This window comes from Aethalodelphis obliquidens, unplaced genomic scaffold (genome assembly GCF_003676395.1).
Source record: "Aethalodelphis obliquidens isolate GAN/ISIS:26980383/991018 unplaced genomic scaffold, ASM367639v1 scaffold10, whole genome shotgun sequence".
NCBI lineage: Eukaryota > Metazoa > Chordata > Mammalia > Artiodactyla > Delphinidae > Aethalodelphis > Aethalodelphis obliquidens.
The window spans coordinates 45,822,459-45,848,927 of NW_020837954.1; the positions used below are offsets into that span (position 1 = coordinate 45,822,459).

General features: G+C 55.5%; 1 protein-coding gene across 5 annotated transcripts in view; it reads left to right on the forward strand.

Annotated features, from left to right (window-relative positions):
* Positions 1–6,993: 6,993 nt before the first annotated feature.
* Positions 6,994–26,469, forward strand: part of PAPLN (papilin, proteoglycan like sulfated glycoprotein) — a 62,467-nt gene continuing 42,991 nt past the window's right edge. The window contains exons 1-17 of one of the 5 annotated variants that reach the window (XR_003433726.1): positions 6,994–7,471; positions 9,611–9,675; positions 10,594–10,754; positions 11,229–11,446; positions 14,992–15,107; positions 16,021–16,081; positions 16,389–16,491; positions 17,969–18,099; positions 19,681–19,804; positions 20,292–20,372; positions 20,449–20,621; positions 20,725–20,848; positions 21,334–21,460; positions 22,034–22,075; positions 22,435–22,642; positions 23,160–23,342; positions 23,570–23,711. Coding sequence is in view for 3 of the 5 variants with exons in the window: in XM_027111703.1 (XP_026967504.1) it covers positions 7,310–7,471; positions 9,611–9,675; positions 10,594–10,754; positions 11,229–11,446; positions 14,992–15,107; positions 16,021–16,081; positions 16,389–16,491; positions 17,969–18,099; positions 19,681–19,804; positions 20,292–20,372; positions 20,449–20,621; positions 20,725–20,848; positions 21,334–21,460; positions 22,034–22,075; positions 22,435–22,642; positions 23,160–23,342; positions 23,570–23,711 (2,221 nt within the window). In the remaining 2 variants the exon portion in view is untranslated. The remainder of the gene's footprint in view (positions 7,472–9,610; positions 9,676–10,593; positions 10,755–11,228; positions 11,447–14,991; positions 15,108–16,020; positions 16,082–16,388; positions 16,492–17,968; positions 18,100–19,680; positions 19,805–20,291; positions 20,373–20,448; positions 20,622–20,724; positions 20,849–21,333; positions 21,461–22,033; positions 22,076–22,434; positions 22,643–23,159; positions 23,343–23,569; positions 23,712–26,469) is intronic. The other 4 variants (XR_003433725.1, XM_027111703.1, XM_027111704.1 and 1 more) reach the window with 4 other exon arrangements.

Here is a 26,469-nt window from a genome sequence, read left to right on the forward strand (position 1 = left end):
AGCCCGGGGACCCCTTTGGTGTCAGATGGGCCCATGGCAATGACCCCAGAGCAGCCCACCCTCAGGAGTGACAGGGACCCGGGTCCTCTCCCTGTCCCATCATCCTTTGGGGAACTCTTTCTAACCAACAAGGGTTAGAATCCCCCCTTTCCTCGATTGTGCAATAGATAAACTAATGACTTAAATAAGTAAATAATGAAGTCATAGACTTGTTACAAGTGATTATGCAACTTTTGTCATTAAAGAGATGATTCACCAAGGCACTCCAAGCATTCATTAATTGCCGCATAAATTGATTTTTGTTTTTAAGTCAAATGCACTGGTGAACATTTTTGTGAGGGGAGGCAGGTGATGTGACCCAGAGAGGCCCTGTCCCAGTTGGAGCTCCCCAGAGACCAGGCCTGGGAGCTGCCAAGCTGGGGGCTGAGGAGAGCAGCCAGCAGCGAGCTGAGCTCCCTCCCCATCGGCCCCTGGGTGCTTGGAAGGCTGCCTGTCTCTTCCTGGCAGTGCTCCAGCCTTCTGGCGGGGGAGGCCTGGTCGCCCCCTCAGCGGCCCGGGGCTCCTGCCCCTGGGGCTGGAGATAAGTCTGGCCACATCTCCCCACTGGGAACTCAGCCAAGCCAGCTGTTTCCCACAGCCCCTCCCTGACTCACCCCGCCTCTGCCCAGCCAGTTTCTCACACGACAAGCCCCTCCCTCCCAGACTGTGTTGCTCCAGGATTCTGTCTCTGGCTGGTGGGGGCCGGGGACCTGCTTCTTGCCTCCATCTCCCTGAGGTTTGATGTTCCTGTGGCTCCCCCTCCCTCCCCAACACACTCCTTCTTCGTTATTCTCAGAGCAGACAGCCTTTGTCTGCAGACTGGCTCTCTGGACAGGGAGGCTGGCAGAGGAAACTGTCTCATGCACCCTGATGCCTCTGAGCCAGACCAGTGTGGGCACCTTCACATAGACCACAGAGGTGTGCCTTCTGCCCAGCCACCCAAACCCTCCTGCTGCCAGGTGTGGGGACGCGCTGGCCGGAGTGGTAAGAGGGAGCTGGGTGCATGCACTCACCCACCCATCTGGGGCTCCTGGAAACTGCTCAATAAATGTTTGGTGAATACATGAAGTAATGGGTGGATTAGGGGTCCACAGGAGGGGATTTCCATGCAGGATGATATAAACAGGGCACATGTGTGGGAACATGTTTTAAGTAAGAACAAACATTAACCACTTTGCCCTTGTTTACAAGGCTGTGCTGGAGTTGGTGGAGCCTGAGGTCAGTTGGCCTTATCTGCTTAAGAGACCCAGTATTTATAAACAGGTGGTCGGGGTTGAATCCACACAGGATTACTCCTCAGGGAGCACTTGTGACATCTTGAGAAATACATGGGTTTGTCCTCGGCCAGTGTCACCATGTTGAATGCAGGAGGAATAAAGGGTGGTACGGTTCTTAATACTTCTCCTTACCCCTCATTTAACCAAGAAAAGCCCCAGAGGAACGTACTTGCCCCATAAAACCAACGTCCGTTGAGCATTTACTATTAACGTGCCCAGACCCTACACTGAGCCCGTCACAAGCATTGTCTCAGGTCATCCTCACCTCACCCGTGAGTAGGGTTATCCTCATTTTACAGGTGAGAAAATGGAAGCTTCGAGAAGATGAATAACAGTCCCAGACGCATACAGCAAGAAAATGGGAGGGGCTGCCCCAGGCCTGTGCTTCTTACCTCCAGGACAGAGGGCACTGTGAGTTGGATCACCTCTCTGGGCCTCCGGTTTCTCTTCTGTAAAAGGCAGACAGCATTTCTCAAATTTCCTACCTAAAGCTGCTCAAGCAACAGAGGAACGTGAGAGACCCTGAGGGTCCTGGGCACAGCCCAGAGTGGCAGCCACGGGCAGAAATGTCTCTGGAGTTTTAAGAAAACAAAAGTTGTAATTTTATTTCATAATGCATTTCGTTGTTGTTTTATTCTGGTAAAATACACATGACATAAAGTTTACCATCTTAATCACTTTTTTTTGTTTGTTTTTTGGCCGTGCTGTGAGGCTTGCGGGATCTCAGTTCCCTGACCAGGAATTGAACCCCGGGCCATGGCAGTGAAAGGCCAGAATCCTAACTACGAGGACACTAGGGAACTCCCTTAATCATTTTTAATGATTATAGTTCAGTGGTATTTGTATTCATAATGTTGTGAATAGTTTAAATGTCTAGTTCAGTGGTATTTGTATTTATAATGTTGTGAATAGTTTAAATGTATAGTTCAGTGGTATTTGTATTCATAATGTTGTGCAGCCATCACCACCGTCCATCTCCAGGACTCTTTTCATCTTGCTAAACTGAAACTCTGTATCCATTAAACCCTAACTCCCCATTCCTCCTCCACCCCCGTCCCCAGCCTCTGGTGACCACTATTCTGTCTCCATGAATTGCCTACTCTAGGTAACTCCTATAAGTGGAATCATACAATGTTTGTCTTTTTGTATCTGGCTTATTTCACTTAGCACCCTGTTCTCAAGGTTTGTCCACGTTGCAAGTCTGTAAGTCTGTTTTAATACAAAAGTAACCACAACACCACTTATCTTTAAGTGGCATTGTACTCTAAAATAGGGGTCCAGGATGATAGGTCTGAAATTTACTGGTTAGAGAAGCACAGCAAAAAGATAAAAAGTTAGTACTTTCCCCCTCCTTAAGTTGAGTGTTGGAAAGTCTGTTTCTGAATTGCGTGGTGCAGGTCCTCTAACTTTCTGGGTAATGTTTCCAGGCCTTGGGCACAAGGCACAGTCACCTCTCCATTTCTGGGCTGAGAATCATCCAAATACAGAGGTTGAAGCAGCAGAGGAGGTAAGCAGTGTCCTGAGAGAGTGATGGAGAGAAACCCAGAGGAGAGGATTTCAGGAGCCTTGGCTGCTGGCCTCCAGGGCCCCCAATCCAGGACCCGTCCCTGGCAGCCCACAGGGACAGCAGCCACAGAGCAGGAGACGCCGAGCCAGAGTCAGAACCCACAACAAGAGAATGACACCTTGCCCTCGCTCTGCAGTGACTGAGGCAGCGAGGCCACGCTGCTCCGCTGCGGGACACCAGCTGTGCTCTAGAGGCCAGGCCACCCATGCTAGGCTCAGAGGGACCCTCCAGGCTGTGCTCTGCAGGCTGGCCTCACACCCCATGAAGGCCAGAGCCCTTCCCCCTCAGGAAGCAGAGGGTGGGCGAGGGGCTCTCCTTACACCAGCCCCTTAATGTCTCCAGGAGTTCAGGCAACTGGCTTCTCCAGAGGAGACAGTAGCCTGGATCCTTACAGCGTGTGCATGCGTGTGTGTGTGTGTGTGTGTGTGTGTGTGTGTGTGTGTCCATGTGGAAGGAAGGGGATGAGATCTCTGAGGATAGACCTGCTGGGTGGGAGCCAATCAGGACAAGTTTTCTGGAAAACCCCTTCTTTTCCTCCTTTTTGCTGCTCTCCAGTCTTCCGCCCCAGGGCAGTGTCCTGCCCACACCCCAGGGTCTTCACAAGGCCTCAACCTCCCCCTGGCGCCCTGTCCCAGGATCTGGGTTCAGGCCCCAGGGCACAGAAGGACATCCCAGGAATTCTGTTCTGTTTTGGATGGCCCTTGTGTCAGTGGGAGGGTTGAGGAACCTTTATTTCTGTCCCAGCTTTGAGGGTAACACTCCCTTCCAAGGCCGGGTGGCATGTGATGGCCTCTCGTCAGCCATCCTGAGCATTGCCCTCTCATGTCTCACTTCCTGTTCAAGGTCCTGACTTGGATGTGGCAGCGGGAAGGAGGAAAGGGGTTGGTGTGGAGGGGTGCAGACTGGCACCGAGTGTTTGAACGCTCTCCTTCCCACCACCCAACTTTGAGTGGCTATATCGAGGGAAATGGATGTATGTATTGGAGGGTGGGGAGAAGTACAGAGGTAAATGGAGAAATCCTCAAATGTGAAGTGTTCTCTTTTCCCTTTTGGATTCGTAGTGGACTGCAGCATAAGTTGTGACTTTATAGTGGAAATATTTGAATATTCAGTTTGGAAGCTTTGTTTTATTCTAAAGGAACCCACAAGGGTAGAATGCAGTGCCCTACTGGAAGGTAAACTCACCAAGGGCAGGACGATCTGTGTGTTACAGTCCACGGCTTGGGAGAGCTGCTGTGCAACCCTGTGCTTAGTGACATTGCTTCCGTAGCTTGAAAACAGCCGTGGGGTGTTTACACCATGGAAACTGATCAACGCTACAAAGCAGTGCTTTTTCTCCTCCAGAGAGCTGGTTGTTAAGCGTTTACCACCGCTGGACATTTACTCTCTCCATAGGCATTCAGGTTTTCAAGGACTGAATAAATTAATAAACCACCATCCGAAACAGAAGAAAGGAGAGAAGCGGCGTTCTCTAAGTTCAGGTCAGCAGATACTGAGTGCTGGTGCCACAGGGTGAGAGTGGACATTTGTTCTCTGGGGTAGCCCCGCGCCTGAACTCCCACCTGGGGAACCTGCCAAGTCTTGTTTCCCGGGTCCTGGCAGTCAGGGTGCCGACATGCTCCTGTTGGGGTTGGAGTCTAGAACGGGCTTTTTCTGGGGGTGACATGGGTCAGTATTGCCTAAAGTCAAGTGTCCAGCAGGATGTCCTAACCAGCACTGGTCCTGGGCCATGATCTATGACCGTTTCTGTGATTCCAGCCTATTTCTGTGCCTGATTCTCTAGCTTCCTGTCAATTCCAGGAGCTCCCAATGTCCTTCCTCTGAATAAATTTTCTAAGTTAGCCATGTCCTTTTCTGCAGATTGTAACCAAGAGCCCCGTGTGTCAGGTCAGGTTAGGTGCACGGGAGATCTACTGGGGGAAATGCAGCAAAGATAAAAGGAAGGGAGCAGAAGCAGAGAGAGCCTTTCGGAATGCGGTGTAGATCTGGCAGCTGGAGACCGTCAACCAGCCATGGTTCCCGCACCACTCTCTTGAGGGGCACCTTCAGGGCCACTACCAACCCCTGGTACAGGGCACAATGATGAACAACACAGACCACTGCCCTTGCAAAGTTCACAACTTAAACGGAGAAAGAGAGACAAATGCATCACTGCAGTAGTTCAAAGTGCTAGGGCAAACCCCATACCATGGGAGCACAGGGAAGGCTTCCTGGCCGAGGTGCATCCCGGGAGCCCTGAGGCTTTTGAGGTTTCGCCATCTCCCTCTTCTCTCAGCTCCCCATCCCAACCCAGCCTCACAAAGAGATCTGGCCACTTATTTCTTGGCTGTGTCCCTAGATCTGCAATCTACAAAGATGTTCAAGATGTAGGGAATCCAGGATACGGGTGGAGGGAGCATGGGACAAAAGGAACTAAGTTTTACTGAGCACCTGGTAGCAGCTTTATAGAAGCCAGTTACTTCCCTACTCCACCACCCTCTGCGTGAGGCTCGAGTGAGCAAGTTGAGACAAGGAGGTGACATGACTTGCCCTAGTTCACACACAATGAGAGGCAGAGCAGGTTCCTGCTGCTTCTGCCATCCCAGGCTAACCCTACCCCCAGCCCCAAGTGGAAGGGAGCCTGGTGCAGCCACAGTGAGTGTGACACAGGGCCAGTACAGAGGGGAATTTACAATGTTAGAGAAGGTCTTACACTTGTACCTGGAATCTTCCTTCTAAACCACCATGTTTTTGTGCACACCATTTTTTTTAAGGACAAGAATTATGTGCTGGGCACCGTGCTCACCATGTCTCTCTGAGGCGGTGGGACGTGAGGCTTAAAGGCCAGTGCTTGCCCTAACCAGTAACCGCCAGAGCCCAGCTGGCGGGTCCAAGGATGCACTGCGTGCGGGTGCTGCCTCCCCAGCCTCTGGGTCTCCTTTGCCGCTGGGGTGAGGAGTAAGAAATCATGGGCCGGGGTGTCTGAGAAGAAGGGATCATAGATCGTAGAGGGAAACCAGGAACAGATCCGGGAGGTGCCTCGGCTGCTCAACCCCACAGCAGGAGAAGCAGCTGCCTCCCACTTTACAGGGACCTTTGACCAAGCTCTGAAAATTCCTGGCTGAGGGGAGCAGGGAGTGGGGCTTTTGGAATGGAAGAAACAGATTTTCCTTTTCTAGAGAGGCTTTGGGTAATCCCACTCCCTTTTCTCTGTCAAGCTTTATCTTTGCCTAAGAATTCACAGAAGTCCCCAGGGGCCCCTGCTACACAGCTGCTGCATCTCCTCTCTTCACTGACAGGTAAGAAATAGGCCAGATTTAACATGCTTACTTTTTTTTTTTTTGCGGTACGCGGGCCTCTCACTGTTGTGGCCTCTCCTGTTGCGGAGGCTCCGGACGCCCAGGCTCAGCGGCCATGGTTCACGGGCCCAGCCGCTCCGCGGCATGTGGGATCGTCCCGGACCGGGGCACAAACCCGTGTCCCCTGCATCGGCAGGTGGACTCTCAACCACTGCGCCACCAGGGAAGCCCAACATGCTTATGTTTTAATAAGCTTTTTGTCTGAGCATCTGTGATGGCCCAGGGAGATGAGTTGCAGGAGCTGGAGGTCTTAAGAGGGGGTGAGCTCCCCACTGGTGACTTTTCTCTGACCCTCAGGAGGCCAGGGGAGAAATGCCCAATAGCTGGGCTGGGAAACGGGCTGAAGACAGAAGAGGATGAGGGAAAGGGATCAACCTTGTGACCTCCCCACCTCCAAGTGCCCCAGGGCCAGTGCTATTTTTCTGGGGATAGGGGATTTCCAGTTCCAAAACAGAGATGGCAGACAAGGAGTGCCTTGGTTGAGAAAAAGAAGGACAGCTAGGAAAGGAAATTAAATGTATCGCATTTATTGAGCTCCTACCTTGATCCCAACTAGTGCTTTGAACTCACATGACAGGGATGCATGCTTTACCCTCAGGGACCTCACAGCTGAATTAGGGAGACTCAGATCCCTGCTGTGTGATGCACCGTAGAACTAGAGCAGACAGAGATGGAGACTGAGGGAGCAAAGGGCCACCAACTTAGCCTGGGGTGGCATGGGGAGGGTTCTAGAGAAGATGATGTTTGGCGGATCTTGAGGGGTGACTAGGAGTTTGCAAGGTTAAGAGGGAGTTTCCAGAGTGCATTCTAGGCAGCGGGAAATGGTGGCTGGGAGGTGGGAAACAGCAGATTGTGTGTGGAGAAACTCAGTTGTGGCCGAAGCATAGAATTCAGGGGTAGAGGACAAGCAGACGGCTGGACACAGGGCTGTGTTGTATGTAAGGTGGGCATGGAGGAAGGATGGCACAGAACCGGAAGACTTGGGTACAGAGGAAATGGGACTGGTGCCAGCCCCCAAAGCGAAGGGCAAGCCCAGCCTAGCATAGACCCAAAGGGATGGAGGCCCTGGGCATCGCAGGTCACCGGGGATGGATGTCAGCAGAGCTGGACGGGGGGAGATGGGCGGGGAGGAAGCCAGCCAGCGGCGGGGAGAGAAAGTCCAACCTCCTCAGGCGTTCCGGGCGGCCTGGCAGACCTCCCAGACTTGGGCTGGGGCGGGCACCCACAGAGCGGGCTCCAGCGGGAGACAGGTAGGAGGCGGATGGACAGGACCCCGGGGGCGGGGGCGGCTCGCCCCTGGGCTGCTGCAGGAATTTGCCCCGCCCGGCTCCCGGGGAGAGCGGCGTGGAAGGAATTGGGGGGCTCCGGGAGGAGACCCCGCCTCCCACTCTCCGCTGAGGCGGGCGCGGCGCCGGGTCCCCGCTCCGCGTCGCGCGCCCTCGGGCGGGGGTGGGGGAGGTCGTGGGCGCGCAGGAAACCCCGGGAGCCTCGAGGGCTGGGGCTGGGCGGACAGACGCAACCCAGGTGGCCCGCGCCAACCCTCCCGCCTCCTCTGCCCTCCCCCACGTCGGACGCCGTTCCGGCGCGGGTCTCCGGAGACCAAGCTCCCCCCTTCCCCGGTGCCGCTGCGGCTGTGGGCCTGGAGCGCCCGAGCCCGGGTCCCTGCGCCGCCGACCCGCGCCTCACGTCGCAAGCCGCCCCTCTCCGTCCCGGGGGCTGCACGGGGCCCGTTCCCCCCGCGGGGCGGGCGCGGGGGAGATCCTCGCGTGCGGACCGGGAAGGGCGCGAGGGGACCCTAGACGCCGGCCCCCGGCACAGCCCGCGCGGAGCCACAGACCCGCTCGGCCGGAGTCCGCCGCTCCCAGTAGCAACTATAAATAAAGTTCTTTTCTTCTGTCCTTCCTGCCGTCTTTCCTTAAGCTAGGCTCATCCCCGCCCCCTGAAGGCAGTCTCTACTTTAGAGAAGCAGCATCTTTGCCGGTAGCCCGAGAACAAGGCTCCCCGGGCACCTCGGTTTCCCCTCCCGCGCGCGGTTCTTACACGAGGGGCCGCAGAGGCGAGGCTGGACCGCGGCGGTGCGAGCGGGAGGCAGCACGCCACCGCCCTCACCCCGCCAGCCGCGTGGACCTCCGGTTTGCAGAGAAAATTATGCCTACGTGAATCACAGTTGGTGCTAAATTAACGGAGCATGTGCATGGTTAAATGTGCCAGGTTATATCTGGCTGAACCTGGCTTAGGTATGCTCTATTTTGTTCTTCTAAACTGCAATCATTTTATGCTTAAGAAAATTAAAGAGCACAATGATAGAATTTCAGATTTTAAAACTTAAGCATACAAGCCAGTACTTGTTTAATGTTTTGTACTGAAAGGGGCACGTTGTGTATGTCATTCTCCAGTACAGTGACATGTACACACATGCACACCTACTGCACACATGCACGAGACTGCACTCAGACACTCTGTACCTGCTGCACTCGCACACATCATATGCGTGCACACACCAAACTCCACACAGGCATTTTGTGTACACACACACACACACACACACACACACACACTACATTGCACACACTGCACTCACTCTGCACACACACACACCCCTTAGGGAACCTGCTTGTGGAGCTTCTCCAGTACAGAGAAATGCTGGCTTGGGTTTAAAGTAAGATACAATTAACATTTTTAAAGCATTTAAGTTGAGTTTTAAAAGTGCCTGCAGAGACTTTAAAAAACATTTTTATTAACGAGTTTTTAAACAAGCGCTGTAATGGCTTTTTAAAAAGAATCTCTTGCTGAATTAAAACAGTGAGTCTGATTGCTTTGATTCTGAACTCCCGGTCTTTTAACAAGAAAGTTTTTTTTTTTTTTTCTTTTGCTGTACGCGGGCCTCTCACTGTTGTGGCCTCTCCCGTTGCGGAGCACAAGCTCCGGACGCGCAGGCCCAGCGGCCATGGCTCACGGGCCCAGCCGCTCTGCGGCACGTGGGATCCTCCCGGACCGGGGCACGAACCCGCGTCTCCTGCGTCGGCAGGCCGACTCTCAACCACTGTGCCACCAGGGAAGCCCTTGTCTTTGTTTTTAAGGAAGTATTTTTAATTGTCCTCTTTCCATCCCTCTGAAACCCTGAAAGAAGTTACTCTTGAACTTTTAGAAGCCAGTTATAGACGGGCCTTCCCTCTCTCACCGTGTGAGTGGCACGGCCGCTCCGCTGCGCCCCACGGCATCCCCACCAGTCCCTCTGCGGGTGTCCGGGTCACCTGTGGGCAGCCGGGAGGGAGGGACAGGCCACCCCCGCCGCGCCGGCCCAGGAGACCGCGGGGAGCGCGGGCTTCGGGGTGGGTGGGGCGGCGCCTTGTCCCGCCCACGCGCTCCAACCCTGGCCTCTCCCGCAGGCCAGGCCGAGATGCAGCTGCTGCTGCTCGCGCTTCTGCTGCTGCCCCAGGCGCCCGGGTCCTCGGTGAGTTCGACCCTTCCCCTCCACCCTGCTCCGCCGCCCCGGGAGGACCCTGCTGGGGAGGCGGGGGCGAGGGCTTGGCCGCGGGCCGGAGCCCCCGACGGCTGGAGCACCCCCGGCAGTGGCGCCATCCCCAGGAGAGGGCCAATGTCGGCGACGGGGACGGTGGTGTGGGAGGAGGGAACCGTCGGCCCCAGCTCCTTCAAAGAGGGGTGGGACCTTGAAACTTCCCTCCTGGCTTTGGGGCACAGTTTGCAGAAATGGCAACGTCCCAGCGCCCTCCCCCTTCAGAAGGTGCTGGGGGGCACTGCTAATGCTGGGAACGTCCTGGCCGGGTGGTATATCACGGTGGAAGGAAGAGGGGGTCAGTGCTGGCACCAGCCAAGATGCAGGGCTAGGTGGCCCATCCCACCAGATGTCTGCCACCTGCCTGGGACCAAACTCAGCTGCTCCTCAGTGGGGAGGTTTGGGGTGCCAGCCATTCCCCACTGCCTTTGGGGTTAGCATCTAGAGCAGGGCTGACCGATAGAACCTTCTGAGATGATGGAAATGTTCTGCATCAGTGCTGTCCAATAAGATAACCACTCAGTTCATGTGGTTACTGCACACATGAAATGTGGCTAATGCAGCTGAGGAACTGACTCTTATTTGATTTTGATTAATGTGAATTTAAATAGACTCATGTGGTTAGTGGCTACCGCATTAGCGCAAATTTAGAAAGTGGACACAGGAAGTCAACTGGTGATCACAGTAGTGGTTTCATTAGCCCGAAGGACAGGGCTCCCTGGAGAACATACCTGGGTTCTATGGAGGTACAGAGAATCTTCTAGACCACAGGACCGATCTTTGGGGAAGGGACTGTCTGCAGAGCAGGGCTTGGTCCTGGAGGCTGCTCCTGCCAAGTTTCTCCTGCATTGACAGGATGGAGGGCACAGATTCCGTCCTGTCCCTGGAGAGCACTCCGCAGGGGGAGACCCACAGCCCTACCCAGCCCTCTGAGGCCAGCAGGAGGACCCCTGAGAAAGGACCCAAACTGTTTGCTGCCTTGAGGAGGGCAGGGGGAATGATGCCTCAGTGGAAATGTGAGTGGAGGATGAGAAGGACTCCTCCGACCAGGGCCGAGAGGGGCAGGCAGGGATGGACGTCAGCAGTGGGCACTGCTCCAGAGCCCCACGGATTTAGCATGGGCCACAGTCAGAGCAGAGAGTGGGCTAAAGCCCCCTTGCTCATGTCCTCTCCACCACCTTCTGGCTTCCCCGGGTCATCTTTGCCTCCCCATGGTCCTTGTTCCCTAAGTGCCACACCCTGAGGTCCTCGGCACAGGCTTTATCCTGGTGCCTGGCTGAAGCTCAGAGCTCAGGGTGCGGGTGGGGCATGGTGACAGTGTCAGGACACCAGGATGAAACTCAGAGCCACCTCCTAACAGCTGTGACCCTAAGCAAATCACCAGGTCTTAGATTCCTTTAACGGGGGGGCGGGGGGATAATAACACCCACCCACAGGTTGCGTGCAGGTGAAGTGAGTCAAGGTATCCATAGCAACTTGGGTCCTCTTAGGCGCTCTCTCCCTTAGAGACACCTGGATAGCTGGGGCTGAAAACTCTCCACACCCCCTGCACTGTCTGCGGGAGGGTGTGGCTCAGGCTGGTTTTAGCTGGATGCAGCCCCCTGCCCCATGGCCCAGGCCGGTTCTAGCTGAGGCCAGGACTTCCTCACCGGACCCCCAGAACTTCATGGGATCATTCTCTGTGCTGACAGGGGTCAGCCTGAGCAGAGTGAGTAGCTGATTACGGAGGGATAAAGCACCACGCCCCTTGCCGCCCCCAACCCCAGGCTGGTCGGGGGGAGGCTTCATGAGGGGGACTTCCAATCTCCTCGCCTCTGCCTCTGTTCCCACTCCCACCCTCACCCATGCACGTAGGGCAGCTGATCCCCTGGGAACAGTGCAGCAGGAAAGGGGGCTCCTGAGCTGCCCAGGTGGGGTTGGAGGAGGAGCTGGTGGGGTGCTGAGAGCGTCAGGAGGCAGGTGAGGACAGGCCCAGGATGAGGGTGGACTGGAGCAGCTCATTCTGGCTTCACACCATCATGCGGCTCATGGTTTGGGTAATTATAGAGAAACAAGATGTGTCTGTGATGCTGCTGGCTGACTGATTTCTTTTTGTCAGAGAAACTAAAGTACAGGACGGGGCCTGGCTCCAGGATGCCTGCTTCACGGGTGCTGGGCTCGGGGGCAAGGGGATGTTTGTAAGGCTTGGTACTTAAGGGGTCCTGTATTCAGGTGAGTCCTCCCCCACCCCATCCTGATGGCCCAAGGTGGCTGGGTGGCAGGGGTGCCCCTTGTTGCCTTGCCCACGCCGGTAAGCCCAGCCCAGGCGCAGGGAAGGGTAGACTGGGGAAGCTCAGTCTCGTGCTTCAGGAGTGAGACTGACACCCAAACAGGACTTGGTCAGAGGTAATTAGTAGCCAGGCGGAGGCGGCAGGATGAGAAAGCAGCAGTTCTTGTGGGCCGCTTCCAGAATTCTTATTTTGTAGTGATGAGTCTGGAGTGGAGGTGCTTGTGGTCCCTGGAAAGTCACCCTCCAACCCCGACACTCAACATCTTCCCCTTTAAAACGGGAACGGATCCAAGTAAATTTTAGTTTAAATTTCATAGAGAGAACACTTTTATATTCTGGTTCGCTGGTTTTTGGAGGCTTGGCGATTTTGGCCCAGTTAGAACTGAAGGGTAAATGATTTGAGGAGTGAAAGCTCAGACCTTTGGCCTGGCTGGCCCTTCCTTCTTGGTTTTGTACGTGGTTCATTGCATGTGTGAGTTGTTCTGATTCAGGGTTCTGGTTTTATTATAAAACAAGGAAAACCTGATGTTTGGCACCGAGGCGCTAGAACACTGAGTAATCTGCGCGTGCGCAAACCTCCATCCTCACCTGGCGGGTGGCTCGCGACGGGAGGAAGAGTTTGCTTTTCCACGTTAGGACTTGAATTCTTCCTCTGGAAAATGGCAGGGATTTCTTTCCCCTAGAGATTCTTATGTCGTGATGCCCTAAAATAAAGTCCCCTTCCAGCAAACGGGACATATTTCCAGTCCACCTTTTGCCTCCTAGCAAAAAATCATGTCCAACACCTCTCCAGCTCCTTAGGCCTCGGCTAGTGTCGGCGTTGGTTCTCCAGGTGAGGTCGGTGGGACCCTGGTGAAAGAGCAGAGGCCTTGGGTGAAGACAACCTGCTATTGTGTCCACCTGTTCCTACGTGGCTCCCTCTCTCTCTGCCTCTCTCTACTCCATGCACTGGGGTCCGTCAGGTTATTCTGAGGAGTGAATAAGAGAATATGTGTGTAGCATGTGGGCTTCTGATGCCAGCTGCAGGGTGTCAGATTTTTCGGGTGGGAAACTGATCTATTAGGATTATTTTTCTGTTACAGAGTCCCAAATAACAGTCCTTCCACAAGAAAGACTTGATCCCTCTTTCAAATAAACACCCAGAGGTCAGAAGTCTAGGGATGTTCTGTCTCACCACATCCTCCAGGCTCCAGATTCTTCTATCTTTGCTTCACTATGTGAAGCCTCCATTCCCAAATTACCTTATAGTTTAGAAGGCTGCTCCAACTCCAGCCATCACATCTGATTTCCAAATAGCAGGAAGGAATACAGGAGGAAGAAGAAAAAGGACAAATGCACATGCAAGCTATCTCTTAGGGACGCCTTATTTTATTGCGTTTGCAGATACTGCATTTTTTACAGATTGAAGGTTTGTGGCAACTCTGTCGAGTAAGTCTGTCGGTGCCGTTTTTCCAACAGCATTTGCTCAGTTTGTGTCTCTGTCACATTTTAGTAATTCTCATAATATTTCAAATTTTTCATCATTATTATATTTTTTAGTTATCTATGATCAGTGATCTTTGTTACTATTGCAAAAAGATTACGACTTTCTGAAAGTTCAGATGATGGTTAGCATTTTTTAGCAATAAAGTACTTTTGAAAAATAAATGATTTTATTTTATTTTTTGGGCTGTGTTGGGTCTTTGTTGCTGCGTGTGGGCTTTCTCTAGATGCGGCGAGCGGGGGCTACTCTTCATGGCGGTGCGCAGGCTTCTCATTGCGTTGGCTTCTCTTGTTGCGGATCATGGGCTCTAGGGGCACGGGCTTCATTTGTTGTGACACGGGCTCAGTAGTTGTGGCTCTCGGGCTCTAGAGCGCAGGCTCAGTAGTTGTGGTGCACGGGCTTAGTTGCTCCGCGGCATGTGGGATCTTCCTGGACCAGGAATCGAACCCGTGTCCCCTGCACTGGCAGGCAGATTCTTAACCACTGCGCCACCAGGGAAGCCCCAAGTACTTTAAATTGAGGTGCATACATTTGTTTCTGTTTTTTCTTAGACAGAATGCTTAATAGATTACAGTATAATGCAAACAGCTTTTATAGGCACTGGGAAATCCCCATATTTGTGTGATTTGCTTTTTCACCATATTTGTTCTATACCGGTGTTCTGGAACCAAACGTACAATATCTCTGAGGTATGCCTGTACTGGAGGCTGCTACCCAACACTTTTATGTACATCTCACTGACAAGAATTTAGTGATATAGCTGTGGTTAGCTGCAGGAAATCTGGGAAATGAATTTTGGGATGGAGGCAGCCAGGTATCCAGCTAAGAGTCAAGGGTCCTCTTAATAGGAGAAGGGGAGGATGGATATTGGGGAAGTCCTGGGAGTCCCTGCCACAGATCGGCAGGAAGAAACCACAGCCCCCACTCCAACCACGCACGCACGCACGCACGGTTAGATTAAGTTCTTATTCTAATAGGCCAGAGCTACAAAAACATGGCGCTGCCCGTGGGCAACATTCCCCGCACAGGTGGAGTCCTGTCTGCCTGATGACATGCTGTTCTTCCTGCCCTTTTGTATCTCCCTCCTGGAAGGGCATGCTCTGCTGATCCGTGGGCTTCCATTCAAGGGAATGTTCGCAGACATCTTGATTCTCAAACCAGGCTCTTCCCAGCCAGGGGATATCACGGTCAGGGGAGAGATCTCTGCCCCCAGCTTGGCGGCTTGCCCGCTGTACTTGGCAAGTAGGGGCGGCTGGTGGAGGTGGTGTTGACGGATGAGAAGGCCGGCTCCCAGCTCCTTATGGTGACAGCTGGCCAGTTCCACAAATAAGTATGTCCGGGTGCCTGGCGGTGCTGCCGTCCTGAAGGCTTGGCTCTAGGAGACAAGATCTCAGGTTCTTTGCAGGAGAGGGGGTGTTTTGAGACAGGGGGCCCCGGGGGAGCCCTGAGCACCCTGTGGGGCTCCAAGTGCTGAGTCCCTCCTGAGTGTCTCCTCCCGCAGGCTCCCAGGGTGAGGCGGCAGAGTGACACCTGGAGCTCCTGGGGCAGCTGGAGCCCTTGCAGCCGGACCTGTGGAGGGGGCGTCAGCTTCCGGGAGCGCCCCTGCTACTCCCAGAGGTAGGAAGGTGGGAATGGGCCAGCTTGTAAAAAGAGGGCAGGCGTGAGGGAGCAGCTGGGTCTTGGGCTAGGTGTCCCGGGCCAGTGCCCGGCCACAGGGGCAGGACCTACGACATAATGGATTTGTGCTGGGAGCAGCGTTAGTGGAGAATTTGAAATTGAGTCATTTCCACGTCCTTACACTCTGACTGCAACAACCACCTTATTTCAGGGGGCTGGAGCCATTCCTGCTTCATCCACCCCGAGTCTCTAGATCCTCATGCAGTACCTGGCAGGTGCAGTGAATTCTTGTTGAATTAATGAATAATTTTCAACAGTTTAACCTGTGTGGTTTCTCTACTGTCAGCTTCTTTGTCAAGTATAGATGTTTTTCACTCTAAGTGACTTAGTAAGCACCTGCTCTGTGCTCTGCGCTCTGATAGGTACTATAGGGTGCAAAAGAAGGGGTGATGACACCCTGCCTGTCAGTGGGTTTACCTGTTCCTGAAAACTTTGGGTGAAGAGGGAGAGAGATAAGACATTACTATAAGTGCCTTATCCTCATTTACTCCTTAAGTGGCAGAATAACCTTACCAGGTGGGTAGGTATTACATCTTATTGTGTCTCCAAGGGCAGAATTTGAGGCTTCTCTGGGAATTTGCTTTAAGAGGCAGAGTGGCCCCAAGTTAGACAAACTCCGGGGTAGTTAGACTTCTGGGTCTGACTTCTCCCAGGTATAAACAGAGGGCTGATTAAACCTACCTAAAGGGATTTATGTGTGAGGCCGCACCCCTCCCCTCCTTGCCACCCCTCGGGCCCAGTGGTGCCCACCAGGTGGCGCCACCGAAGCTGAGGTCCAGGCGGGGGAGCCCCAGGAAGGGGCGGGGTGTTGGGTCATGGGGGTTCGGGTCTTCCCAGCGCTCTCGCCCTGCAGGAGAGATGGGGGCTCCGGCTGCGTGGGCCCCTCCCGGAGCCACCGCTCTTGCCGCACCGAGGTAAGGTAAAGCCCCCGGGGGTGGGGGACAGCTTCCCGGACGCCCTGCTCGGCTGACATCCTAGCCCTCGGGGGCCCTCCTGTCGGTGCACAGCAACCCCTTCCTCACCCACCCTGAAATGATAGCTTCGCCCGGGCAGCCCAAGGCCCCTAGAGCGGGCGCACGGGAGCCCTGGGGACCCGACTCCACCTCCCCGAAGCTACAGCGGGGGTTGGGGGGACAGGACCCCACCTCCCCGGGGCTAACCGGGCGGCAGACCCCAGTGGTGGACCCACGAGCCCCTTCCCTTGTCCCCTTCGCCCCGCAGAGCTGTCCCGACGGGGCCCGCGACTTCAGGGCGGAGCAGTGCGCCGAGTTCGACGGCCAGGAGTTCCAGGGGCGGCGGTACAAGTGGCTGCCGTACTACGGCGGTAAGTGCGCGAGTCCCTCCGACTGCTGTCCCCCACTGCGTTGCCCTATGCTGGGCCCCATCTTTGGGGATCTCTTTGCTACACTGACTGCATTTCGCAGTTCTCATTACCATATTATAGACACGTTGTCAAATACATTTAAAGGAAAACCTCCAGTACCCCCAGCAGGGCACAACAGTGGTGGTCGTTTTGAGGTTTTTCCATCCTTTTCCCCTCCATACATACGTTTTCAAACAAAGCCTTGGCCAAGCCTCTGATGTTTTGAGACTTCTTTTGGTTGGCCTGCTCCGGAAGCATTCCTCACGTGGCAGGAGGCATGGTGGGGGGCCGGGCAGGGGGTGGGGTGCGAGGTGGCGAGTGGAGTCTGTGCCTGAGTTTGGGCAACCTGCAGGCTGGGCTGCAGGGGGCTTGATGTGGCAAGAGCTCGTTTACTCAGAGTCTCTGGGGCCGGAACCTGGCTCTGGGTAAATTTGAGGAAGATGTAGGTGATTAATTTTTAGAGCAATACAGTTCAAGAAAACAAACAAACAAAAAACACTAACATGTGTACTTAAAACATTTTAGATGAGTCAGAACATACCTGAGTAGTAGTTTTCACTGCTCACTGTGGATGACTCCCGGAAACTCTGTGGCACTCGGGATTCCAAATCAGTTAACAGAGCTGTGTGTGCTCTGGGGTGGGGAAGGGGTCTTGGCCAGAGGGGGGGCGGCCCCAGTGCGGTGGTTTGCATTCATTGCTCCTCCTGGATCCTAAGGTGAGGGTATGTTGAAAATAATTTAAATACCTGTTATAGAAAAATTAGAACACAGGGGAAAGTTTAAAAAGGGTTGTTGAGGGATGCCTTCTTTGGGTGGAGGTGATTACAATCCTGTTAGCACTTCTGGGCTGTTTAAACAATGTGTATATAATATTTAGATAAATATAAAAATTGAAACAAGAAAAAAACCTTAACCCTATCTCTTTCATAGGATCCAGGCTAGCATTTCATGCGAGCCCTTTTCACATTATTCTCTCTCTGTTTACCTACTTGTAGTTATTACATAGTATCACTTTGCACTCTGTTATAAGCATCTTCCCACATTACTGTCTAGTCTTCATAACCATAGTTTTTAATAGCACAGTCAACACGCGTAATATTCTAGTGATAGATAATAGAGTAGCTGATTGTTAAAACTTGGACTATTATAAATAATAAGGGTGGGATAGACCTCTTCAAATGTCTAGCTTTTTCCTTATTCTGGGATTTTTCTTCGACTTGATTCCCAGGGATTCCCAGAGATGCAGCAGTTTCCGGGAGAGCATCCCTTCTCCCTGGCTTGGGGGTGGGATTCTGAGCCACTGGGAGTATGTATGGCGCTGTGGGCCCCTCCCAGTCATGGGCGCGCGTGCTTCTGGCTCCTGCCCACACTTCGCTGTTGCTAGGACAGGCCTTGAACCTCACTCAGCCTCTCAGCTTTCTCCTCTTGCTCGCCGCAGCCCCAAACAAATGTGAACTGAACTGCATTCCCAAGGGGGAGAGCTTCTACTACAAGCACAGGGAGGCCGTCATAGACGGGACACCCTGCGAGCCTGGCAAACGGGACATCTGCGTGGATGGCAGCTGCCGGGTGAGTTATGCCCCCACCCCCACCAGATGGCTCGGGGCCTGTTGCAGACGTCGCCCAGCCCCGCACCAGCAGGCCAGGGGCTCTCATGACTTTGACGTCTTCTCAAGACTAGCTTCTAAGGTGCCTTGCATCGCAGATGCCCTGTGACCCTCTTACCTTTGCCCTTTGAAAACTCTAGCCCCACAGTAATAGGAACCCTCTGGGTGGCACTGTGAACACTGAGGCTACCACTTCTTCCCGGTAATTTTGTTTCCACGCTGCTCTTCACAGCTGCTCACAATTATACTAAATGAACCTCTCTTCCATTATTTTTTTTTAAATTAATTAATTTATTTATTTATGGCAGTGTTGGGTCTTCATTTCTGTGCAAGGGCTTTCTCTAGTTGTGGCAGGCGGGGGCCACTCTTCATCGTGGTGCGCGGGCCTCTCACTATCGTGGCCTCTCTTGTTGAGGAGCACAGGCTCCAGACGCGCAGGCTCAGCAGTTGTGGCTCATGGGCCTAGTTGCTCCGCGGCATGTGGGATCTTCCCAGACCAGGGCTCGAACCCGTGTCCCCTGCATTAGCAGGCATTTTCTCAACCACTGCGCCACTAGGGAAGCCCCATTATTCTTAATTCTTTCCATTCCCCTCTCCCACCCCTGGATTTCCTCCTATTTTCAGATACTTGAAGATGATGTCCCTATAGCCTTCTCTCCTGTATCCTCAAATTTTCCAGGCATAAATATTCTAATACATTCGCCAGTGTATTTCTTCTTTTTTTTAAATTTATTTATTTTATTTATTTGTTTTTGGCCATGTTGGGTCTTTGTTGCTGGGCGTGGGCTTTCTCTAGTTGTGGCGAGCAGCGGCTACTCTTCGTTGAGGTGCACAGGCTTCTGATTGCGGTGGCTTCCCTTGTTGTGGAGCATGGGATCTAGGCGCACGGGCTTCAGTAGTTGTGGCACGTGGCCTCAGTAGTTGTAGCTCATGGGCAAGTAACAGAAACCCAACTAAAACTGACTTAAGAAAAAAAAATGCCATTGGGGGAGGGAGTGGCTGGCTGGCTGCAGGTGCTTGAATGATGATGCTGGAAACATCTCTCTCCTTGTCTCTTTGGTCAGCTTAGGGGCAGACAGGTTCTTCTGATGAGGTGTGAAGATGGCCCAGCAGCTCAGGCTTCAGTTGTCCCAGCCTGGCAACTCCCGGGGACAGGGCGCCCTATTCCCAGGAGTTCCAGCAACCTGGGGTTGCCTTTGGCTTGTCCTGGCCTGGGGCTCCCCCTGTGAGCTTTGAGCAAGGCATACAACCCGCTGATTGGCCCGAAGGCCCTGTTGGGGAGCTGTATGCAAACTCTGTGGGAGAGAGGTGCTCCCACAGAGGAAGGAAAGTGAGGTGCTGTTGCCAGAGAAGGGGACACGGTGCCGAGTAGGCAGAAGAGGCGGACTGTCAGCCACAGGCCAGATTCAAGGTTTACGCGGCCCCCGTGGCTAGTGACTGGTTACTGCACCTCCCGGACCTGGCTACGCGGCCAGGGTTCAAGTCCTGGTGTGACCGTGACTCACGCTGGTCTCTCCCATCTCCCCTCATCTCTGCCTGGCAGGTTGTCGGCTGTGACTACAACCTGGACTCGTCGAAGCAGGAGGACAAGTGTCTGCAGTGTGGTGGTGATGGCACGACCTGCTACCCCGTCACAGGCGTCTTTGATGCCAATGACCTCAGCAGAGGTGGGGCTCCTCCCAGGGTCCACAGACAGTTGAGACAAGGGTCTGTTACCTGCTCCTTCCTGGCCTGTCTCCCTCACTGGCTGAGTTGCTCTCATGGCACTCAGAGGGTCTGATGTGGCACTCAGGTCATGAAAGCCCTGAGGTCCCGCCTCAGGGCGGCGGCCAAACCCTTGTCCAGGAGCCTGTGGGCTCACACTAGGATCTCTGCCCCCTTATCCAGTGGCCACCTGGATGCCTCCTCATCCCTTCCCCCACTGTCCCCATCTGCCCCCTCCCCTCCCGGTCAGTATGGGTGCTGGAGCCTGCCCGCCCCTCTGGGCTTTGTAAGGCTGTCTGCTCCTCAGGAACACTCTTTCCCAAGCACCCTGCCCTGCCTGTGTCCTCCTTGCCCTTCCCTGACCCCACCTGTGCTGCCGGGCACGTAGCATCCTCAGGGCCAACTCCTCCCTGTGGCCAGAGTGGTCCCGGAGCATCTCTGTCCCCTCAGGCTACAACCAGATCCTCATAGTTCCCGTGGGGGCCACCAGCATCCGCATTGAGGAGGCGGCCGCCAGCAGGAATTTCCTGGGTGAGGAAAGTTTTGGGTCTGGGGCAGGGGGGTGGGTCCTGCCAGGGCAGCTGACCTGGGTGCTCGCCCCGCACAGCGGTGAAGAGCGTCCGTGGTGAATACTACCTCAACGGGCACTGGACCATCGAGGGCGCCCGGGCCCTACCTGTGGCCAGCACCGTCCTGCACTATGAGCGGGGAGCTGAGGGGGACCTGGCGCCCGAGCAGCTCCACGCCCGCGGCCCCACCTCAGAGCCCCTGATCATCGAGGTGAGCGGGGCTGGTGGGAGAGGGGGGCGGCCAGTAGGAGGGCTGTGGGCTGGGCGGGCACGGCCCCCTGGCATCAGGCCTCAGTGGGGACCCTCCTGCACAGCTCATCAGCCAGGAGCCCAACCCTGGCGTGCGCTTCGAGTACCACCTGCCCCTGAGCTCCCCCCGGCCCGGCTTCAGCTGGAGTCACGGCTCGTGGGGCGACTGCAGCGCCACGTGTGGTGGAGGTGAGGGCAGGGCCCCGGTCAGGGGGCGCGGCTGCACGCGGGGCTTGGCTCTGTCTTCCAGGCGCTCCAGCTGTGGGTGCGAGGTGGACAAGTAGAGGAGACAGCTTCACGTCATGGGGGGTCACCTGGGGGAAACCCAGAGATCAGGAGACTCAAGGAAGGGCCCCCGCCCAATCTAAGAGAACCAGAGGGCTTCCCCGAGGCAGTGGCATCTCACAGGAGACAGTATTCCATTGTCAGTGGAGCCTGGGCCTGGAGCTAGTGGTTAGGTGTCAGAGCGGGGCTCCATCGCCCACAGATACAAGTCTCTGAACCTCAGGTTCCTCATCCGTAAATTGAGGATGGTGATGGCAGCCTACCCCAGGGGGTCACGTGAGGCTTAATCAGGGTGACGCTTGGGATGTGTCCGGAAGGGTGCCTGGCCCAGAGAATGCATTTGGCGAGTCTGGACTGACTGGTTGCCTGCTACGGCCGGGCCTCTGCAGGTCAGCAGACCCGCCCAGTGTTCTGCATCATCGACAATGAGGTCTACCCCGAACACCTGTGCCGGCACCAGCCGCGGCCAGCTGACCGCCGCCCCTGCAGCCCTCAGCCCTGCCCACACACCAAGCGGTGAGGCCCTGCTGGCCCCCTCGGCCCCTGCGGGATCCAAGCTCTTAGGTGGGAAGGGAGTGGGGTCCCTCAGCCGCTTTAGGCGTTGAGCAAAGAAGGAGGTTGAGGGGCTCCTCAGAGCTGTGGCCAGAGGGGGAGGAGCCAGCCATCAGCCGGGCAGGGGCAGTGGGGGGTCCTGAGCATGAGACCCCAGGCTATTCCGTCCGCCATCCTGAGCCCACACAGTGCCCAGAATGTCCAGGCTGGCGGCGGGAGGGTTGGGAGGGTATCGGAGGCCCCGTTTGTCTGAGTTGGCAGGGGACTTGGCAGGTGCCAAGGAATGGGCCACGGCTTGGGCCAAGGGGCCTGAGGGCATCGGCAGTGCCTGTGTTTGTGCACAAGGGACCTCTTACCTGCACCAGCCCAGAGCGTGGCGCCTCGCTGGGGCCCAGCGTGTGTGCAGGAACAGGTGCTCCTGGGCCACAGGCTCCCCGCAGGGCTGTGCAGTCCTTCCTCCCTGTGGCCTTGGTGGCAGCTGGTCTCTTGGGATGGTGGTGGGTGTGGCTTTGCATGTGGGCTGGCCCTTTCTTCTAGGTCCTTGGGCCCCACAGCCAGGAAGGGCCTCTCCCCACTTGGGTGAGCACAGCCCCTCCGGGAGATGCTCCCCACTAAGTTCAGCCCCAGAGGGGATGGAGTCTGGCTGGGGGTGATGGCTGACCTGGTGAGGAGGAGGAAGGGGGACTCAGGTGAGGACAGGAACGCTGAGAGGGAGGCGGCCAGGCTCCGTGTTTTTAGGGACCAGTGCACAATGGTGGGAATGGGTGAGCAGGCCCGGACCTTGGCCTTTGCGCAGGGCTCTTTGCCCCTCACATGCACTGCCTGATGCTCAGAGAATGGGCCGGGTGGGGGTCCCCCCTCCGCTCCTGTGCCCCCTTGGGCCTGGACCTTGGTGCCTGCTGCAGGGCCAGCCTCACCGCCTTCCTGCTCCCTGCCAGCTGGAAGACGGGGCCCTGGACTCCCTGCTCGGCCTCCTGTGAGGGCGGCTCCCAGTCCCGCACCGTCTACTGTGTCTCATCTGATGGCGCCGGCGTCCAGGAGGCTGCTGAGGACACCGAGTGTGCGGCCCTGCCTGAGAAGCCCCCTACCACGCAGGCCTGCAACCTGCAGCGCTGCACAGCCTGGAGCGCGGAGCCCTGGGGCGAGGTGAGGCCCGGGCCTTGCTAGGAGGGGCGGAAGTCAGGAGCTGGGTCTTGGACCTGGGCAGCAGCAGGGCTGGGAGGCTTGTCCTCCGCCTCGGGCAGACAGATCCTGGGAGTAAAGTGACCTGCCACGTGGTCTTGGAAGCAGTGGCCAAGGCTGGGACTAGAGCGAGGGCCTGGATTCCTGCTCCCGTGTTCTTCCTCCTTCTCTAGGGTCCCAGGCCGGGTGGGAAAGAAGAAGCCGGGCACATTGTTTGGGGGCCAGGGAGAAACTGGGGCTGCTGGTCACTGCTTCTGGCACCTACCTATGTTGCAGTTGCAAATGAAGGAATGTGGAAAACGCACCTCAGCTTGGTATCTGCAGCCATGGTTCAGGCTGTGTAACCGCAGGAGGATGACTCGGCCTCTCTGGGCCTGGGAACTGGGCATGGGGCAGCAGGGTGCTGTCTGCCCTCTGGGCCAGGCTGGTGGGACTCCAGCTGGGCGAGGACCAGCTCGTGCTGACAGCCCGGTCCTTACAGTGCTCTGTCAGCTGTGGCGCCGGGGTCCGGAGGCGGACTGTCACCTGCCGGGGTGGCGAGGGGTCTCTGCTCCACGCCACAGCGTGCTCCTTGGAGGACCGTCCCCCCCTCATTGAGCCCTGTGTGCATGACAGCTGTCCCCCCCTCAGTGACCAGGCCTGGCACGTAGGCGCCTGGGGTCTAGTGAGTACTTCCCCCCACCCATACCTGCTGCCCAGTCCCGGGCCCTTGGGTCTCTGACCGGAGGCTGCACATGTGCCTGTCCTTGGGTCTGACACGCAGTACCAGGCAGTTCCCCCTTCCCCCTTCCCCCTTCCCCCTGCCTTATGGGTACCCCCCACCCAGTCTCAGGGTCTCTCTCCCTTTGCGGGCTTGTTCTCTCTCCCCACTCCCACCCCGGGGGGCCCCAGTGCTCCACGAGCTGCAGCTCGGGCACTCGGAGGCGCCAGGTGGGCTGCGCCATTGGCCCGCCCGGCCTCTGTGGGAGCCTGCAGCCCTCCAGGCCTGCGGATGTGGAGCCCTGTAACACGCAGCCCTGCCATCTTCCTCCAGGTAAGGACAGGAGGGGCAGCTGGTACCTGGCCCCACCTCTTTCCCTGCTATCAACCTGGCCAGCCCTTCCTGCCGCTGGGCCTTTGCCTGTGCTGTCAGCCCCCTGGGACGCTCTCACACATCACCGTGTGTGAAGCCTTTGCCACCCACAAAGTCTGGCTCTGGACAGCCTCACCAGGCAGCCCTGTTTCCCCCCTCGGAGGTAGCATCCCTTACCCCACCCCCATAGCTCACTGTAACTGCTGTCACTCTTAGGTTGGTTTCCGGGTGCTGCAGTGGTTGTACATGGCTTGTAGGCCTACTAGCTGTAAGCTTCTTGAGGGCCAGGTCCCCTTCCTTCTTTCTGTTTATACCCCTGCAGAACTTAGCTAGCGCGTGCTAGGTACTCAGTAATTGTTGAGTGACTGGGTGACTGAGTGCAGAGAGGGAGGCCGTCCAGGAAGGATTGTCCTCGCGTATTGCCTCTGCCTTCCCGCCTCCCCTCACCCCCATCCCCACTGGGAAGGAAGGTGTCCCAGTCGTGAGGAGCTGCAGGACAAAGGGCACAGAGGCAGCAACTTACTTGGTGTGAGGAAGTGTTACTGAGGGAAGGTGTGGGTTGGGGCTGAGCCGGGGGGGTGGGGGGGTGGTCGGCTTTGAGATACTGCAGAGAGGCGTGTGGCCCTGATGTGCTAATGATGGGGGAATGGTTGGGTTCCAGTGGAGGCACGTGGCAAGGTGGCTAAGAGCCAGTGGCCTGGAGTCAACAGCTAACCTGGATTCAAATCTCCACTCCACTGCTGACCAGCCATGTGGCCGTGGGCAACTGCCCCTCCTCTCTGATCCTCGGTTTGCCCATCCGTACAGTGGGGTTAATAAGACTGACTTTCCAGGCTCGTGACGATCGCTTGGCACAGTGCCTGAATACACAGTACTCCATAAGCAAAGCGTGGGTGGCAGTGGCGGTGAGGCTCTGGGGGACCCTGGGCCGGGCTCCTGGGGCTCCTTCGCCTGGGCCTGGCCCTTGGGATGCGCGAGCAGATGGATCCTCGGGCTCTTACAAGTCCAGCTCCCTGGAGCCACTCGGTGTCCCGGGACCCTGGATGCCTTCCTGGAAGAGGCTGCCCTGAACTTACCCCAGAGAGGCATTCACATAGGTCGAAAGGAGGGAAACAGAAAGAGACCTTCAGGCCAGGCTGAGTTGTAAAAGAAATAACCTTCATTGCTGTTTTCATAATTATAAAAATAATTATGTTCATTGTGGAAAATTTGGAGAATTTAGAAAATTAGTATATAGGGAGAAACTTAAATTACCCTTGACTCCATCCATTGTTGGGATAAATATTTAGTGAACTTCCTTGTAACGTATGGGTGATTTTTGTATCTCCTTTTTGCCCCTAATGACATTTGGTCTGTGAACATTTTCATCTTGTGATTTCTAGGGGCTCCACAGAAGTCCATGGTGGGTATGAATTTAGAATTTAGGTGGTTCCTGCTGTTTTGGGTACTGTAACTAGTGCTGTAGTGCTTACTGGCAAGTGCCCGGGAGGAGGGGCCGAGGGTGCAAAGAGGCGGCCCCCTGAGGGGTAGGCTTCTGAGCGGACACACCAGACAGCTCTGCTTCCCCGTCTTTTCTAGACTCTTGAGCAGTGCTCGCCAATAGAAATAGAAGGCAAGCCCCACATGTCATTTAAAATTTTCTAAGAACCACATTTTACTTATTATTTTTAAGAGTTATTTATTTTATATATATTTATTTATTTATTTATTTATTTTTGGCTGCATCAGGTCTTAGTTGTGGCATGCGGGATCTTCATTGAGGCACGTGGGATCTTGCGGCGCGCAGGCTTCTCTCTAGTTGTGGCGCGCAGGTTTTCTCTTCTCTAGTTGTGGCGCATGGGCTCCAGGGCGTGTGGGCTCTGTAGTTTGCAGCACGCAGGCTCTCTAGTTGAGGCACACAAGCTCAGTGGTTGTGGCGCGCAGGCCCAGTTGCCCTGCGGCATGTGGGATCCTGGTTCCCCGGCCAGGGATTGAACCCACAGTGCTACACTTCACTGGTGTGGTCGATCTCAATTTAGATGTCATGAAACGTACAGTTGAAAAAGCAGATTCACATCCCCAAGTTGTTCCAGACATACTGAAGGTTTTTCAATAAATGAATCAAGTGTCAGTGTTTAAATTTAAAAATAATTCTAGTTCGGTAAAATTTAAAACTCAGTTTCTCAGTCCCTCAAGCCACATTTCAAGTGCTCAGTAACTGCGAGACCAGTAGGGGCCCAGGACCGGCCCTCGGCACAGGGTATGGGGGTGATGACAGGTCTGTCCAGGGCGGGTGTGCTCTTCGGGCTGGGGTGACGCCGAGGGCCTCAGGCCTCTGGCTACTGATTAAATTTGTCTAATAGGCCCAGGGGAGCCACTGAAAGTTTTGGAGCTAGAGTGACGCCATGAAAGATGTTTAGGACAGATTTGGCACCTGCCTGTCAGGCCAAAGTGGAGAGAGTTGAGAAGTAGGAGCCAGGTGGGGAGCAGGTGCAGAAATCCAGGCTCTTAGAGAGAATGATGGGAGTGGAGGGGCCGGTGCTGGCCCAGCAGAGCCTCATCCCCTGCGGGTGTGGGTGTGGGGAGGGGCCCCGGACTCCAAGTTAAGCCTGAAAAGGTGGCAGAGAAGAGTCACAGGAGGGGAAGCCAGAGGCAGGGTGGGCTTGGCAGAAAGGTGCCTTTCAGGCAACGGAGAGATAACAGGAATTCCAAGGCTGGCTGGGGGCTGTGAACGCAGGGC